The 17,967-nt window shown below is 50.9% G+C and overlaps 5 protein-coding genes across 5 annotated transcripts; 2 read left to right on the top strand and 3 right to left on the bottom strand.

The window, feature by feature from the left end:
* Positions 1-1,289: 1,289 nt before the first annotated feature.
* Positions 1,290-4,583, bottom strand: KD926_005616 (putative dioxygenase subunit alpha YeaW; the record flags this gene model as incomplete). Its single annotated transcript, XM_053098802.1, has 8 exons — positions 1,290-1,439; positions 1,502-1,819; positions 2,064-2,230; positions 3,033-3,158; positions 3,219-3,253; positions 3,349-3,688; positions 3,751-4,222; positions 4,290-4,583. The coding sequence occupies 8 exons, from the start codon at positions 4,581-4,583 to the stop codon at positions 1,290-1,292; spliced, it is 1,902 nt and encodes a 633-aa protein (XP_052957302.1).
* A 479-nt stretch (positions 4,584-5,062) lies between these two features.
* On the bottom strand, positions 5,063-6,308 carry KD926_005615 (aromatic ring-hydroxylating oxygenase subunit alpha; the record flags this gene model as incomplete). The annotated part of the gene is made up of 5 exons (XM_053098801.1): positions 5,063-5,190; positions 5,242-5,657; positions 5,716-5,897; positions 5,999-6,151; positions 6,222-6,308. 5 exons carry the CDS (start codon positions 6,306-6,308, stop codon positions 5,063-5,065), a joined length of 966 nt encoding a protein of 321 aa, XP_052957301.1.
* A 937-nt stretch (positions 6,309-7,245) lies between these two features.
* KD926_005614 (GTPase-activating protein GYP7) lies at positions 7,246-9,969 on the top strand (the record flags this gene model as incomplete). The annotated part of the gene is made up of 5 exons (XM_053098800.1): positions 7,246-7,401; positions 7,463-8,825; positions 8,892-9,154; positions 9,208-9,526; positions 9,584-9,969. 5 exons carry the CDS (start codon positions 7,246-7,248, stop codon positions 9,967-9,969), a joined length of 2,487 nt encoding a protein of 828 aa, XP_052957300.1.
* A 452-nt stretch (positions 9,970-10,421) lies between these two features.
* KD926_005613 (uncharacterized protein) lies at positions 10,422-11,831 on the top strand (the record flags this gene model as incomplete). Its single annotated transcript, XM_053098799.1, has 1 exon — positions 10,422-11,831. One exon carries the CDS (start codon positions 10,422-10,424, stop codon positions 11,829-11,831), a length of 1,410 nt encoding a protein of 469 aa, XP_052957299.1.
* A 917-nt stretch (positions 11,832-12,748) lies between these two features.
* On the bottom strand, positions 12,749-16,756 carry KD926_005612 (GAS2 domain protein; the record flags this gene model as incomplete). Its single annotated transcript, XM_053098798.1, has 1 exon — positions 12,749-16,756. The coding sequence occupies one exon, from the start codon at positions 16,754-16,756 to the stop codon at positions 12,749-12,751; it is 4,008 nt and encodes a 1,335-aa protein (XP_052957298.1).
* Positions 16,757-17,967: the final 1,211 nt, after the last annotated feature.

Raw genomic sequence — 17,967 nt, 5'->3', positions numbered from 1 at the left:
ATCGCTGGATCCCCGCATGAAAAAGGCTGGTTTAGTGAAAGTATTGCCTCGTGCGCCTCGATATCGCTATGTTGGAGGAATTGACAGCTTGGCGGTCAAACTTCCCCTCATTGAAATCACTTTCGCGTGATTAATGGCTCCATTTAGTGTGGCCCACTACGACCTGATTTCTTGGTCAATTCACAACTGTAACCTCGTCAAGAATGATGGCATGCAGGCATCCCTGTAGAACCCCATTCATCTCCATCTCCACCGCGACCTAACCAATCCTTCAGCATCTGGGCGTGACGCATTTGTTTGGCACGCATTAAACACCTGCATCTAGGCGCTGAGCAAGGCTCAGGTTTTGACAATGCCCTACGAGGCACTTTTTTTCGAGTTTTAAAGAAGGGTAGACTATCGCCGTTGTTCAAATGTCAACTGCATAGTACGCAGTAGAACACCGCCCCAACTCCGGGCTCCACTGCGGATGAGCTTAGTGTCGTTGCTCACTGTCTTCCAGTGTCCACCGTCCAGGCACACCCGCGACCGGCTCGAACCTGCCGTATTTCTGGTTTCTGACAGGTGACGCGCTCCTCTGTCCTCAATAATCATCGTTAATTGGGACTGTTCTGGGAAATTGGGCACAAGCTGACGGGGCGGGTTCTTCAGCCCCTGCGTTAGTGAAATTATCTCGACCCAACTGCTCGATACGGAGTACACAGTACGAACAACTTGTGGTGAGGTATTACTGTGTACTCTGGATGGATCGCACGCTACCAGTTCAAAGCAATTTGGGGGCCATCGCGTAAGACCGGACGCGTCGTCGGCCGATGAACCCATTCTTGGTATCTTCAGCTTCTTTGACTCTCGTTCCCTATGATGTCTATCCGTCATAAGATGCCTGCTGATCTAGTTATGATCATCCCTTCGCCGTGCGTAGGAGCAAAAACTACAGTATCTTCGAAACCAATAAGCATGATATCATTTATGCCCTTGTGCTGACAACGCTGATTACCTGCTAAAGTTTTGTTCCTGGATTTAGTCTTCCTATCATCTTCGTCATCGCCTCTCGCTTTTCTCTTTTTGGCCCCTTGGTTTCACGTCCGCGTGTTTACCCCTATTGTTCTGACAGACCAACATAACAGCGAGCCTCCAATAACTTGATAACTCATGCGCTAAGGCTTCCAATATCCATATGAACCAGCCTAATCGAGAGCTCGTGTCGAATGCTCGTCGGTGACAACTCTGGGTCCAGTCAGACATCGACCGAGTGCCATCCCAGAAATCTGGCTGACCCCAGCAGATATCTACCCAGAACGCAAACTTAGATAAATGGCCCAGACCACGCTAAAGAGGCTTCCAGAAAGCATTCGCTTATCTATAGGCACCACAGTGAAGTTCAGCACTGAGACAAATGTCCAGAGTTTCATTCCTGCAAGCAGAAGGGGCCAGAACTCCTAAAACCATATTATCAGCGATTGCTCAATCCTGAACTCAACAAGGAGGGAGGGGCACCTACCATTTTCACTTGCTCCATGATGGTGCCGTAATCATCACCACGCAAGTAACCCATGAGGGCAATGAGAAGAAATGTGTTGTAGGCACCGCCGATCGTTTGATCAATCACGACCTTGGCTACGATGTTTTTCACATTTAGTCTCGAACGGGGTTTCTGCTCCTTGTCCTTTTCCGTCTTGGACTTGGGGGCTGGCTTCTCCTCGTAGGAACCGGGGAGAGCCGACTCTAGACCTTCTAGCCACAAGAAGGTCAAGGGTGACATCAACAAGGCACACGTGGTGAACAGCCACAGGACTTGCCGGTCCAGTTCAAAGGGTTTCTGTGAGAAGGGAAGCTCCCCGACACCCCATGCCGGAGTATTACAGATATTATCTGCATATTCTCCATGCACGGCGATGCCGATTGGCATGATGATTCGTCAGCCAAGGCACTCAGATCGATAAGGTAGTACGTGGGCAATCAAGCTGAGACCAGCGGTGATGTTGGCTGGCTTTTCTCTTTCCCAAGTTGGTCGTTGGTTCTGCCATTATCTCCATCTCACCCTGGATCATTAGTCCACATACCTCGTTCTGGTGTGCTTGGATGCCCTGGGCCAGGATGTTTGATCCGGCATTGATCAGCGTAGACTGCAACGAAGCCTTGACAACCGGGGGCAACGCCATCATGGAATCAGATTGAAACCACGTGGGATTTGGGGCCAGCAGTTGATAATTTAGTCGTTCCTTGGTTTCTGGCGTAAATGATCAGCGTCGATCCGATTTTTGACCCCAAAATGAAATACGAACGCGAGGATGGATCGTGCCCCTGCGGTACGAGGTGACTCTGGTCCCGAGGGATCTCTCTTAAGGAAATTTGATCAAAGGGTAGCCGCGGTGGACTTGGAGATTTATGTGGTTGGAGCTCGAATCAAGTGATCAAGATAGATGACAGACTGGCCACAGTGCGCGTCGAGATGTTGCAGGTTCAACGGTGGATCTTCAGCTGGGGTTGCCGATCTCACTACTTTGCGGTGGGGATGCGAGAAAGAGGAAGGTTTACACGACTCAGTCAACGCCCAACGCTCAACTATCAAGGAAAAGTTGAGTCAAGTCTCGCACTTGATCGGATTGAAAAATAAATGTAAGTCTAATTTATACAACGGGAAATCAAGCTTGTATATTTATAGGGAATGCCATGTGGTCAATTCTTTAATTAAATCGGGACTCGGAGGACTGGACGAATTGAATTGACCAGATTTCAGAAACACGCCAAGACAGCCAGGGACGGGCTTTTGTCACCTTTTTTCTCTCTCTTCTGATCTGGGAATGCAACAATGCATGGAACAGATATTCGGCAATCAATTAATTGATTAATGACTTGAATGTCTAGAATCATTCCTTCAACCCTCACGTCGATACGGAGCATATTGTCTGGTTACCAGGACAGGTCCTTTCGGCTCAAGTCACTCTGACAGTCGAGTTCCTTGCACACTGTAAACACCATCCATGAGCCAAGCATGCACCTTTGACTCGAAAAGAGGTCGATAAACTTACGCTGCTCTGCCTGTTGGAATCTCATGTTCTGTCTGGGTTTTCGAATAGCCGGGTATATATCGGCATTTTGGGATTTCTCCAGCTTACTGTGTGATTTCAGGAGGTTGAGGATACATTCTTGAATCTCTATCCAACTCGTCAGATGAATCTGTTCGACGGTGGTGCTTGAGGTTTTTGGGAATATACCTGGATTCGAACGGGCATCCGAGGAGGCAGGGTCTCTAAACGGGGTTAATCTCGTTTTCTTGGTTATTTACTTGTTTCATTCGAGTTTTGTTTATGAATGAATGAATTTTCGGAGCAGGAAGCAACTCACCCGTTTCCAGAGATGTAAGACTGATATTGCGCCTCTAACTCTCGAGTCTTCGCTGTCAACAGACGCACAATGGCCTCCGAAATTGCATGAGAATTGGGTGTTGCCTTGTTACAGTACAGATCATATCGTATGGCTGTCCTCGATTCCGAAACCGGAAGAAAACTGAGTGAATACCAGCATCCCGTGCCGGGGATGGTGAGGATCGATGTTATTGGGAAGACCATGTGATTCTCTGACCTCCTTTGGAAGCATCGCGCTATACGCGCCATCAGTGGTAGGGCACTTTGCTCTCGGAGCTTACGTTCTAGGTGTTCGGCATCCAGGAATTTCTTGGATGTTACTTGTTGAGGTTAGAAGAACGCTGGGTGTGACGAAGCAAGAGAGTATCAAACAAGCACTCACTGCACATTTTCCAATTGAAAGCGCCCTCAATCGTCTGTCCTGCCACCCAGCTAGCCCGTGTCTGAAGACCATTCCTCTGCACAAACACATCCAGAGCATCGGTCTTGGACGGAGACACCGTCGGGCTAGCATCGAATTTCACAAACAAAAAGCCATCGTCGCTGGTAAAGGTATGTATCTCGAAGAGACTATTCTGCGATTTTTGAAACCCCGGCACATGGTCGAATTGAGGCGCCTTGATGAGGTTCCCGGACGTGTTGTAACTCCACCCGTGGTATCGACAGAGAAGGACCGGCGACGATCCACACTCTTTCTCGATGACCGTGTATGCGCGATGACGACAAACATTGTGAAACGCCCTGACTTGTCCGTCTTTCCCTTGTACCAAGAAGATCGGAAACCCGGCTATCTGGAAGGACTGGTAGTCTCCTGGTTTGGCGAATCGGCTGCGATGAGCCAGGCATATCCATGTCTAGGAAGGCTGGTAAGCGCAGATACTAGAATTGTTGATTGGAGATTGGGGCTTTAAGCTTTCTCACTTTGCTGAAGAGTGCGCGTCTTTCGAGCTCGTAGGTTTCTTTCCCTACCCACCAATCTGCAGGAAATTCCGGCTCTTTAGAGACGACGTTGGCTTCGTCCTGGTCCTTTGCAAAGGATGCGGCTGCGGCTGCGGCTGTGGATGCATCATTGGGTTTCGAACCACTGCCGGCGTATAATGAACGCTTGTCCCGGATCGACAAGTACGGCCAGGCCCGATATAGGAAAATGAACCCGGCGAGAAACGTAACCACCACGGACGGTGCTACGGCGACCACGGAAGTCAGGATGTCCATGTTAGAGCTCGGGGGGATGGAAGTCGGGATGATGGTCTAATTCGGGGTTTGGGAGAAACGGAAACGGTCCAGGCTTTTAAGGGAAACCTTGAATGATTGCAGGCGTGATCAACAACTCATGCATTATCTCCGCCAATCTGCATCTACGTTGTACTGGGATCCACTGAGTTGCGGTCCTCGTATCAAATGATATGGACGCCTCGTAACGTTGCCGGATCGGGAGGGGAATTCCAGCGTCTGTGTGTCATTTAAGATCTTCGTGCTACCTCTGATGTGTTGCATTGGTTGGTTGGATGTTTTGATCTGATTCTTTGCGTTTGCGAAGTGGCGGCTGGTTTTTCTACGAAGAGAGAAGTCTGCGTGTGTGCACTATTGCAATTTAAGAGACCCTTGGGGTCCTTTGGACGAGAGCTTTCCCTCCTGTTGGCAGTAACGACATCGCTATAAGGACTAAGTCCTGACGCAACGCAAACTACGCTTCATGCAGCAGCTTCGACATGCTCCGGTCTCCTAACTTGACCCTCATCATTGAGTTCTGACGACTCTTCTCGCAATCTATCGGTGGCATGCTGCTGGCACACTAACTCGAAGACCCGATCTTGATAGACTTCAACCCATTAGCCGCTTAAATATCACGTCAAAACCCGACTATACTCACAGGAAACGCCGTTCTCTTTCTCCGGGTTCAAAATGCCCTCGCTATACACCCCCTTCTCGAGGTTATGTTGCGCTCTCTCGCAGAGCTCGTAATCCTCCATGGCTACCTGTCGGACAAATTTGAAATATTCCTCAAACTTATCCCCAGATTCTACGTGGTAATAGTCGAACTCCATTCTGGTGACATTTGGATCTTCCGTTGGACACACCCGGAACGAGGACATGCCTCCTCCGTATACATTCAGAGTGCAATTTGGGAAGAAATAGAGGAAGAGCCCGTCATCCGGTTTCTTGGGATCCGCAATATGCTGCGAGAAGTTCTGGTGGTTGTGGACTGTGTAGAATGTCGGTGGATAGTAGATGGAAAATGATGGATGCGTGTATTGGCAATGCAGACATTCTTGGTAGCCATCGACCCTATGAGCATAATTTGTGTCAGAATGCATCGCCGTAAACCCTGAGGAGAGGTGTTTACATCGTCTTCCAGTTGAAGTGTCCTTCGTATTTAATGCTGCGTCGGTAGGGCCGTTGCGTGAAGTCCACTTTCTGCAGTAGGGGCTCCAGCTCGGGGAAATAGTCCTGGAAGCTCGGTGCTTCGTCTGATAATGTCGCAAATACAAGACCCGTGGGAGTGACATGGCAGCGTAGGGACCTTTCCTGGTCTAGAGTCAGGCTAGATTCTATATGTAAGATGGAGCTGGGGGTTGAATCGAGTCGATGATCCCATGTTATCCTGACTTGCATCAGAGAATACTTACGGTCTTCGCGCAAACGACCCGAATCTCATCTGCTTCGGGGAAAAGAGCATCGCCTGAGACGCGGGAGGCCAATATTGGCTGCTGAGCTACTTCGTACTCGACCTGTTCTCCGACATTTTGGAATCGAGTCACCGGTCCAAGCAGATACCAGGACTGCAAATGTGAGATAATCGTTGGTTTCTTTCCTTCCCTCGTCCCCTCCCGTAAGACACTAGAAGCGTACCTTCAAGAAGACCGCTCTGCGCTCCAGTTGATACAATGGAGGACTGCGGTACCAGGATGCTGGTAGAGTACGAGCAAGTTCCGTCATGGCAGTCAGATTATACCAGTTGTTTGAATATGATAAAGTGTTGTTCTAGTCTATATGGATACAGCAGAAGCAAGCCAAGCCCTATATGAAGAGCGACCTACTTCCAAACCCCATGGCGATCGGATTGATATCACCCACATCCATTGGATAGGCGAATATTTGCCTGAACAGGCTATCGGATCCCGAGAGGAGAGGTGGTGGTTTATCTAATAGTTTGGAGTTCTGGCGAATGAGTGGGAAGATGATGTGTCAAAGGGTGTGTGATGCAGCAGGAGTATGCACCTGAGCCTTGATAGGCGACCTCAATGTAACCCACAAGCCTAGTCGAGCCGATAGGTTTATAAATCAGGTGTTTGGAGCAATCATGTTTCATTTCAAAGAAAGAGAGGGGCATTCATAGGTGAAGCTATAAATGCACTGTTGGGCTTCTAGAAACGGCATGGAACATTGCTTGGTATGCTAGGCTTCTGTATAAATTCAGCACAAGAAGCAGCCGTTTGCCAGAAACATAAGACAATGGTCACTGAACAAGGCGTGACGGGAAACTCCAGAAGCTTTGACAGATAATTTTAGTAGCTCGTATCGTTGTTGCCTGTTCGTCGTTCTCGCCGGTGGCAATGGAGGAGAATTCTGCCTGCAAGGAACATTCTCGCAATCGCACCTGGTTTCGAGAACTTCCTCCAACAGTCTACCTGGATTGTATCTTAAAAGTGATCGGAAATAGTTGTGGCAACCGTCAAGTAAGTGAGACTTGAGCGTCATTTCTGTTATCGCGATCGGAGATCACATGTTCGGCGATCAGGTGGGCCCCTCGATTACGTCGTGATCCTCGCCTTCGTCTTCTTCCACCTTCCTGCCTACCGGGAAGAATGAGCCACATCACCTGGATTTCCTGAATTCCTGTCTATATTATCTCCATTCATCACAAAAAGAAAGAATGGCAGGGTCCGGCGTGAAGTTCACGCCTCCGCCGTCGCCGCCGTCGCCGACTGCGTCCTTCTACGACGTCAGCGACGATGAAGAGAACGACTACAACACCATCTCACATGCCGCCTCTCGGAGCGGCGTGAAACTCCTGTTCTCCAAGAGCAAAGTGAGTGATGTCACCTTTCTATTGGAATTACTAATAATCTGATACATTTGCCCTTCCGCAGGTCTACGTTCACCCCACCCCTTCCGCCAGAGATAACATCCCTGGATTCATTGCTCTCATCCAGCAAAAGCCGAGACCTTCGAACACCACCGCCTCGGCTGCCTCATCGAAAAATGGCGCAAACTCTTCCTATCTCCTGGCCTGGGTCCCCGAATCGTCTCTCGGCGACGCCTACGAAACCTACGTCAAGGTGGACCTTGCCGACGGTACCTCTGCTCCGCAGCAGAAGTATCTAGTGCCTCCGCTACCAGCGACAACTTCATACCGCGACCCCATCGGTCTCTACGCATTTGCTGTGCCGCTTTCTGAGATATATTCCTTGCTTGTGCGACCACCTAGCCTAGGGTGGTGGTTTGGAAGCCTAGTGATCAACACACGAGCCGGCGATAGCTTCCCCGCCCTATTTTTCCATGACTCGGAGTGCGAGTCGACGATATTACAGAAGAAGAAAAGAACACGGGAGACATTTGATCCCTTCGGCGAGGACGGCAATGTGTTCTGGGGTGGCGACGAGGTCTTGAGGTGGCTACGAAACTATGCCGAGGTCCAACGTTCCGCCGTCGATCACAGTGTGTATCTCATCAACCCGTCCGATGAAGATCAGATGTCTTTCGGTCGCCCACTGTCCGCCGATGGGCGAGAAATGCAGCGTGCGGAGAGCTCGGCTCAACAGGGAAGCGGACAACGGGATGCGGGCATGGACCCTGTCACCAAGGCAATAAAGGAAACCGGATGGAAGGTTCTCGAAGGATTCAGCAAAATCACGACGTTTACAAGACGGACGGCGAACGAGATAGCCGACAGCCCACGCCTGCCCCCTCAGATGCGCCGACTGATGAGATCACCCGAAATTCAAACGTTGCAGGATGAATTCGATAGTGCTAGGCTGTACTTGGCCCGATGGGCGATGAGCATCTCAGAGCAGAGTGAGAAGGAAAAGAATCAACGGATATGGACGGCTCGAGATGTCCTCGAGATGGAAAATAGCTCGGTCGGAGACTTTGAAATCTTGGAGCTGGAGACCGGGACAATGTCTATTCAGGAACGACGCAAGGTATTGGAGCTTAAAGAGTGGGAAGGCTTCTTTGATCCTACTACGGGCAGGCTGCAGATCACAGTTGAGGAAGTGAAGGAGCGAATTTTCCATGGCGGCCTTGATCCAAACGACGGCGTCAGAAAGGAGGCATGGCTGTTCCTGCTGGGGGTCTACCCATGGGACAGCTCTCGTGAAGATCGCCAAGCGCTGATGAACTCGAAACGTGATGAATACATTCGATTGAAGGGCGCTTGGTGGGAGAAAATGATCGAGGGTTCTTCTAAGCCGGAGGAGTACGAGTGGTGGAAAGAGCAGAGAAACCGCATAGGTAAGCTTCTTGCTTTTTCGTGTGCCGTCTCTCAGCAGCTGGCTAATTCAACATGAACACCTATAGAGAAAGATGTTCACCGTACGGATCGCACGATTCCGCTGTTCGCGGGAGAGGATATTCCCCATCCGGATCCGGACTCGCCATTTGCCGATACTGGCACCAACGTGCATCTCGAGCAAATGAAGGACATGCTTTTGACATACAATGAGTATAATCCCGATTTAGGTTATGTGCAAGGGATGAGCGACCTACTGGCCCCAATCTACGCTGTCATGCAAGACGATGCAGTTGCATTTTGGGCTTTTGTTGGATTCATGGATCGAATGGTAAATTCTCTCCAGAACTTATAGTCGGTGCAACAATGCTAACTTCCTCATAGGAGCGAAACTTCCTGCGCGACCAGTCGGGCATGCGCGTGCAACTTCTCACCCTCGATAATCTTTTACAACTGCTCGATCCCCAGCTTTACCTCCACCTGCAGTCTGCCGATAGTACCAACTTTTTCTTCTTCTTCCGGATGCTCTTAGTCTGGTACAAGCGTGAATTCGAGTGGGCCGACGTTCTTCGTCTCTGGGAAACTCTCTGGACCGACTACCTAACTAGCAATTTCCATCTCTTCATTGCCCTCGCAATTCTAGAGAAGCACCGGGACGTGATCATGGATCATCTCAAGCATTTTGACGAGGTTCTCAAATACAGTAAGTCTCCCATGATACCACCCGGACTGGCTGTATGAATGCTGACCCCTGCGAAAGTCAACGAACTATCGAACACCATGGACCTTCTTCCAATTCTCACCCGTGCTGAATCTCTCTTCCATCGCTTCGACCGCGCCGTCCAAGCCATAGACAAGAAGAATAATTTCCCCGCTCCCTCCGCGCATCAAAGACACCCAATCCAAGATTCTGCAGATCCCAATAAGGGCAAAGCCCCTCAGAATTCCACAAACGCCGGGTTCAGCAGCGGCGTAAATGCCGGTCGCAACTCCCAGCCACCATCATCATCTCAGGGATCTTCCAGCACGGAGCAGCCCAAGGTTATCTCCCCGGAATTGAGAGATCTCTTCAACAAGACCTTCTACTGGAAAGAACACGCAGAGCCACAGCAGCGTCAGCCGGAACGAGATGCAAACCCGTCGTAAATTGTTTATTTTCCTGCTTCCCTTTTGTGCTGTTGATTAGAACGAACGTGGTGTCCCTATACTCCATGTTCATGCGTTTATCTCTCATCTTAAGGCTCCCGGGAGGTTGTATGCCTGGCTTTCATTGTTCTTTATATGTATGTGCTACCTTTTTCTATCAATTGGGGAATGGATGGATTGGCGTTTTCTAGCGTGGTTTATTTTGCTGCTTGTGTTATTTTTAGTTTCTCGTTCTGACATAATTATGCCATCTTCTTATGACATCATGACATACATTTTGCCTTATCTTTCTTTCTTTTGGATCCAAGAAGGTAACCATTTGAGGTGTCTAACAGTCCTCTACTCTAGGTGTAGCCATCGAGTACCAAAGAGTGAATATTAGGCTCCAGGGCACGATTGCCTGGTCTGAGCAATGGAAGGGGATTTTGCTGCAAAGATTCAACCCCCACAACATGGAGTCTCTACCAAATGAATTGCTTGCTTCCATCGGCAAGTACGCTCAGGACTACGACTTCCATGCCCTGACTTTGTGTTCTAAGGGACTCCGCGCTGTGTTTCTACCTTTTCTTTTTTCCTCCTACCTTCAACGCCGCCCCCGCGGATTGGGTCTGGGTGATGCCTCGATGATCATTCTCCTCTGGCGACACCCCGAACTCGCCACCCATGTCCGCTATTTCCAACTTGCATGGCGGTCTGTTAATAACTATTTCGAGGAAGATTCCCATCTTGGGGACGAATTCAATGAATTCATTGACCAGGCGCTTGACGAAATCTTCGAGCCCGAGGAACAAGCATGCCGATCGAAATGGCGAAAGCATCTACAAAGGCAATGCGAAGAAGCCTGGAAGGCACTCCTCCTCATGCGCCTGACGCATCTGCAAACCCTCGAGCTCGCATCTGGATACACAGAAGGCTTAGTGCCGGATATACTTCGCAAGGCGGCGCACCGACAGCGTCCCTTTCACAAGTCACCTCCATTTCCCTATCTGCGAAACGTTGAAGCGGTGCCTGGGCTTATGGACCCCGCCATCGGTTCCCGTCTCATCCTGCCCTTCTTTTATTTTCCGGCCGTGCGCACCATTAGAGGGCTTCATTGGAGTGAGGGGCGCTCCTGGAAGAGTGTATGCGGGTTGAAGAGCGACGCGACATACAGAAAGTCGATCATCGAGACGCCTCTTGTGCCCGTGGACCACTCCTCCCGTCCCGTTCGCAAACTCGAGCTCTGCACATGTTATCGTAACCGCGACATCCTTGACTGGCTCACAGCATGCACGCAGCTGGAGATCGTGAATATCGGACTCGTTCTGAACCGGGACGACCGGAACCCAGACGACATGTATACCTTCAGCGCCCCGGAACTCCGACAGGCGCTATTACCGTTCCAGACAACTCTCCAGAAACTCCATCTGGGCGCTGTTTCCTGGCGGCGTAATGACCCCGAGGCACGAGAGTTGATCGATTCTCCCGGACCAATGGGGTCATTGAAAGAATTCACAGTCCTTCGGGATCTTAAACTGCCATATGCTCACCTCTTGAGACCATCATCCACCTCCGTTGAAGTGAGAGAGCATCTGCAGCTACTTGACATCCTTCCTGTGTCTATCCGAACCTTATCGATTACAGATATTGTAGAGGACGATTTTCACAACCTCCTGCTGGAGCTTTTGGGACTATTGCAGCAGCAAGCTTCTTCCTTCCCTCCGTTTTATAAGCTTGAAAGAATCCAGTTCTACGTTGAGAAGGACATCGACGAGACCTCATTCGATCTATTGATACGTGCCTGTGATCCCGCTGGTATTGTCTTGGCTGTTGAGGTGACTCCCGTGGAGATATCGACTTATAGAAACGTAATCAATTTTTAAACCCAGAGTTGCTTACTGTCTTTCTCGTGACGATTCAAAGCATGTACATACATACATACATACCTGAGGTTGGATCAGATATCTTGGAGATAAACATTGTTCTATTCAGTAGTTTGCCACCGATCATCCGTAGCCTGAGAACCTCTTTCATTTCTTTATGATATCTGATTCAGTGCCTTAAACTTGTTTGTAGACTTATTATGTGCCATGGCTTGACTACCAAGCTGCGAGATTGCTTTACTATACCATCAGGAGAAAACATTTGAAAATTTCATTTATTTTTAATTAATTGATTTGAGAATGCCCGGGCTCTAACATGTATGTTGTATGTATGCGGGGTGTCTTCTCTTCCTAGAGGTGGTCGAGTGTATAGGGAAGAATGATGTCAATGATATCAATGTGAGAAAAGAGAAAAGAAAGAGAGACCCAAACAGACAAAAAAACAAGAACCGACAACCTAAAAAAAAAAAAACTTTAGATGAAGGGTATCTAACTAGCATCTGCATTCAAATGGGAGGGAGAACAAAGATCCAGCACAAAATGCCCACAGGAGAATGAATATATGCAAAAGAAGAATTGAAAATATGAACGAAATCCACCAAAGGGGATAAGAATGCTCGCTAATGTGCGCTGGGAGAGAGCAAGAAGAGGATAAAAAGCCGGTATAGAGTAGCCGGAATGATGAGAAAAAGTAACTCCCTGTAAGTGCAAAAGATATCCCGACCCGTATGCATGATGAAAATGTGCCAACGCTTTTGATATCGGACTCGAATGGACCAAACCGAGAACCCCGAGACGAACGGCAGAACGCCAATGCAAATAACAAAAAAGATGGCAAATGGAACAAGGAAGAAAGAAAGTCGAAGGAAATATGAAACGGCGGAAAAGAAGTAACGAAAAGATAGGTCGTTTGTCTATCACCGGTTTCCGAGACCGCGGAGAGCGATCCGCTTGCTAGAACCGGCTTTTCCAAGGTCACTGATACTTCTGGACTTGGGTAAAGACAAGGGTTTGGGGGCGAGTTGTTCTTGTTCTTGGGGCGGTAGACCATATGTGAATGGCCGCAAGGACGAGCTTCGCCGGGCCTGTCCGAGAACATCCTCCACCCATGCCTCACTTTCCGGCGTCATAGAAACTTGTCTAGACCGAGGTTTGGGCCCTGCGAGACCAAGCGGGATAGAGTGAGAGCTACCACCGATGGTGGTGGAAGGAGATGACCCGTGACGGATCTCACTCACACAGGACGTCGCGCCAAAGGAAGCGTTAGAGGAAGCCGACAGTCTTCTGCGAGAGACCATGGACTTGGGAGAGACCGAGACGTTCAGAGCCTCGCCAGCGCTGGCTGCCCTGAAGTCGGTCATATCTGAGACATTCGAAGCCCGTCGTGTTTTGCGAACCGCCAACGAGGAGGACGGTCTATTGCTCATGACAGACCGCGGTCGAGACGGGGTGGTTCGGCCGTTGCTAGCAGGTGTTAATCGGCTTCCGGGCGGCGAGTAACTTGGCGTGGATTCACGAGATGAGAGGCCCTGAACCTCAACGAGTGGCGTTTCGGAGACGTGTCGGCGTCCATGGTGCATAGCATATTCTCTCAGGTACTCAGCCAGATCGGCCCAGCCACCCCCAACTCGTACCATCACCCGCTCTCCGTGTTCTCCGACAGAGCGAACAAAGAGTTTGGTCGGAGCAGATTTCCCACCTCGATGCAAATGGTATAGCTTCACAGAGCTTTCCTCTGGAGCATGCGCATGCGAGTATCTTCTGCGAGAAGGCGCGGGCGTTAGGGTTAGAGACGGAGTGGGTATGCCACTGCGCGAGGCCATGCCTTGCGGGGATACAGAACGAAAACGCTCTCTCGCCTTCATAGGCAAAGACGACATTACATCAGCATCATCGGCCTCACGCTCCTCGGCTGACATGAGATGAATTCGCGTTGGGAGGTTAGTGAGAATGGAGCTGATTTTCTCATCCAAGTAGTCCTTAGGTTTCCTTAATTGACTGATTGGAGTAGAAGATCGAGATCCTGGTTTGGAGCTCACCGAGGCCTTTTCGACAAGGGGCTTCGACTTGTAAGCACCAATGCTTTCAAGACTGGGGTGCGCAGTCAACGTCTTCCGCAACCGAGTCGTCGTCTGGTGTGCGGCAGGCTCTGTTCCCAGAACCTTTTGATTCGAGCTTTTGACGAAAGACTTCTTGTTCTGTTCTCGGGTCTTTACGACCCTTCCCATAGGTGCAGTCGGTTCTGGCGTAGAGCTTTCTTCCCGAGAATTTGCAGGTTGCTGGCCAGAAGACCGGCGTGCGTTCTTTCCAGGCGCGGGCCATCGATCACTGCGCGACCGTCCTGTCGCTGCTCGCCGATCATTTCTGGGAGTGGCATCGACAGGTGGGCTCGCGGTTCTTGGGGTATGAGCCGCATCATCGACCTCGACTGTAGGCTCGTTCTCAAAGTCCAATTCTAGTCTCTCGTTGATGAACCGCTGCAAGGGAAGACTTAGGGTGCGGTTGTGATTAACGGCCAAGCGTGGAGATGCCTTCGCGCTAGCCAAACGAAAGAGACGGTCTTCCCGCAGAGTGTGGTCATTGTTGGAAGGCATGGGGCCAGGTGCGCGATACTGAGGCTGAAACTGAGGAGGGGTCTCGAGGAAGCGAGGTGTTCCGTTGGACGAGCCAGTTCGTGGTTCACGAATCTCGGGACTAGAGATGAGAGACGGGTAGTCCGTCTCAGAGAAGGACCCAGCAGAAACATTAGACGCTCGTCGACCAGGTTGCGCTTTGTCTTTGTCAAGCTCTAAGCGTCCGGGTCGACTCTTGGAGAGTTTGATCGGACTCTCCAAAGGTTGCTTGGGTGAGCTGTCCTCGGATTCACGTGTTACGAGGTCTTGGTCATTATCAGGCAACGCAGTGGGCTTGTGAGACATCGACAGAGGGCTGGCCGTTTGAGACAAGGCCACTGGAGCACGCTTGATCACCACCGACTCGGGGGTCCTAGAAACAGAACGCTGAGTTGGGGCGCTGGGAGACGAGATTTCTTCGCGCTCGACTGGTGAGGTAGATGGTCGATCGAGATGGTCGCTAGGGTTTGCGGTGTTCTTGTTATTCTCCGAGGTATCAGCTGGGGTCATTTCTGGCTCTTGGTTTGGAGAAGGCAGATCATCAGCCACTGGGGTTGAACTCAGAGGGGCGATGTTTTCATCCTTCTCCTGCATTGTCGAGATTTCTGATGGTTGAAGGGGTCCGGGAAGCGACGATGAACTTGACTCATCACTGTGAGCCAGCGATTGTTCTGTCTCGACAGTAGTACTCTCCGGAACAGAAGACTCCTTCGTGTCGACAACATTCTGAGGTAGGTTTTCTTCCATGCGTACATCCTCAAGAGCTGGCGAAACAACTTTCTCTTCTTTCAAAGGAGGTAGTTCCGTCATTTCAGGGGCACGTGGGAGTTCTTCCAGTTGTTCCCCATCCACAACAACTTCCTCGGTCTGCTTCTGTACGGTGGGTGTTGGCAGATCATCGCCGAGGGCCTCATCGGTAGGCTCTTCCGGTGTGGATGAAGAGCTGAGCACTTGATCTTCCTCTGCTTGAATAACGGTAGGTTCTGAGTCGAGCGGAGATTCTTCATGGACTGACGGTACCGTTTCATGAGCGCCAGAAGTAGTAGCGGGAATGACTTCGTCGATCTGGGGCATGGAAGGAAGCTGGTCGTCCTTGTTGGCGTTGGAAAATACGGATCCAAGGGGACTCCCGGGTTCCTCCTGAATGGTCTCCATCGCCAGGGAATGACCAGCTGTACAGATAGGCTCGGGTTGACTAACGACAGGCTCCGGAGAAGAATGATTAGACGATGTCGCTTGCGCCTCTTCTTTCTTAGCGTTCATCATGCGCTGCCATTCGTTTGCGACGGTGCGTTGCTCGGCTTCCATAACCCAAGACCCGAAACCCGACTCGATGGCTTCCAGATCGTCGATCCAGTCTTCAGGGAGAGAATCCTCGCGGCCCTCCAGTGCATCGAGCATACGATCCATTCTACGGCCGGCCGAGAGGACGGTGGCCTCCAATTGGGCGCGCTTGGCATGGTAGTTGACCCTGGAATACAGGGCATCAGTTTCGGTCGGGATCTCGGGTGATTTGAGCAATGCCAGGGCGGCATCTAACTCCGAGCGAGCAAGGGACAAGCTGCGCAGCAAGCCGGAGACCTGGCGGAGGACTAATAATCGAACATCCCAGGTGGACAGGAGACTGTTGAGGCGGGAGAGCAGAGGGAGGGCACGGAGAATTGTGGCGGTGATCACCGCAGTGAAATCGCTTAGTTGGTTGTAGCTGAGGGGCGGGGGCACGGACATCGTACTATTGGATGACGAGGGCCGAGACCGCGATGGAATGTGGGCATTTAACACATGCTCTTTGAGTTCATCGACGTCCAACCCGTCCATTCCATCCCGAATCTCCTCGATGCGTTTCTCATGCTGTACCACGACAGCGGCGGGTAGACTGCCATAATGCTCCGGCACGGGTGGAGCAGTCGACGCGGGGGGTGAGGGGGGAACGAACCCCTTTCCCAGATGGACGTCGGTGCGTTTCGGCCAATCCCACGTCTGGATCTCTTTGTACCAGAGACTCAGATTCTGCGCCGCGATAGCAGCGCGAATACCGAGAGCTCGTTCCGCTTGAGACACCTGCGAGATGCTTTTGGAGAGAATGTCGTGGGCAGCTTGTTCGTTCGTGAGGACGGCGTCGGTCGAGGAGAGGGCCTTCAGGGTGGATTCGGGGGACAAATTTCGAAGTAGGGGATCGGTCGTTTGGTAATTCGGGAGGGCGCGTCGGTTTGGAGAGGGCGTGCGTGGATTGGGAAGCGCTGGGGGGTCCGTGGGGGTCAGGCGAACGGGCGGCCGAACGGGGCTGACGCGACTGGTGGCCATCTCGGACATGCGAACGGCCACCTTCCGGGAGAACAGGTAATCTCACGGGAGAGAGAGGACAACGGTGTGATCAATAACGCGATTTTCGAGACGGAGGTCGAGCAGCGGTATCAGACATGGGAAAGAGAGAGTACCGCTGGAAAGTGAGCATGCTGGGGGGACGCGAAGTCGCAAACGCACGGGAGGGGGGGGGACGATGCGTTGTCGATATAGTCGAATGGCTAGCGAAAGGATGCGACAACGAAGAGAGGAGAGTTCAGGCGCAGAGAGAAATGAGAGAGCGAAATGCAGACAGAAAGTTGGGTCCGAGGGAGGTAGAATAAAAGAGTGAACGGACGGCAAAGTGATGTAGAGAAAGGATGGAGAGGGAAGGGAAATGATAGATCACACAATCAAATGAAAGGCTGGGTGTGGGATGGGACAGTTGGGTGGCTGCGGAGTGCCAAACGAGCGTGGGCTGACGAGGAGTACGTTGTCCGTCAGTACTCGACAGTGGGAGATAACGATAGGATAGGGATGGATGGTTATTTGTGGGTGCTGGCGAAAGATGCAGCCGTGAGTTGGTAGATGTCGATGGCGGATGGTTAGTCCATGATGGAGAGAGAAGGAGAGGAGAGAGTCGGAGGCGCGCGGTTGTCGGTGGAGCCGCTCTAAAAGGGGCTGCCCTGCGCTATTCTTATACTTCTTTTTTTTTTTTTTTGTTTTTAATTCCCTTTAATTGTCCATTGATGGAGTTCGGTCACTCTCCAGTCTTGCAGATTAATCTCGAAATATTAAAAATTAATCTCTCAATTTACCTGCCGACTGCGTGGTGTTTCTAGAAGCCAGATCTCCCCACGTCGGGATTCCCTAGTCTTACGACTTACGAGTGCCAGCAATTCAGGTTATTTTTATGAGAGAACGGAGGAAAAGCAGGATGCCAATCATGCAGTCGCGCCCATCAAAATCGTGAGATCTGTCAGCCCAAAGTCCTCAGTGCGACCTGCATGGTCCACTTTCGGAGTGGCAGGCAGAGGGGGAGTCTTGTTTCACATCCTCCCCCCTGGTGCTACTCAATCTCTTCATTTTTATTATTTTCAGAATCGGTCTTTGCTCTCTGCAAGTGAAAGGGACCCGCTCCAGCCCCTGGTCCAACTGGTCCATCGAGTCCGTCGCCATGTCAGTTCGCCGGGAGACCGCGACTAGACTCCGTCCTCCTCCACACGTCGGTTTGGTTTGGT

This window comes from Aspergillus affinis (assembly GCF_023601865.1).
Source record: "Aspergillus affinis strain CMG 70 chromosome Unknown NODE_28_length_305421_cov_87_880826, whole genome shotgun sequence".
In the NCBI taxonomy this organism is placed as follows: Eukaryota; Fungi; Ascomycota; class Eurotiomycetes; order Eurotiales; family Aspergillaceae; genus Aspergillus; species Aspergillus affinis.
The sequence above is the reverse complement of the archived record's forward strand: the minus strand, read 5'-3'. Positions and strand labels throughout refer to the sequence as shown.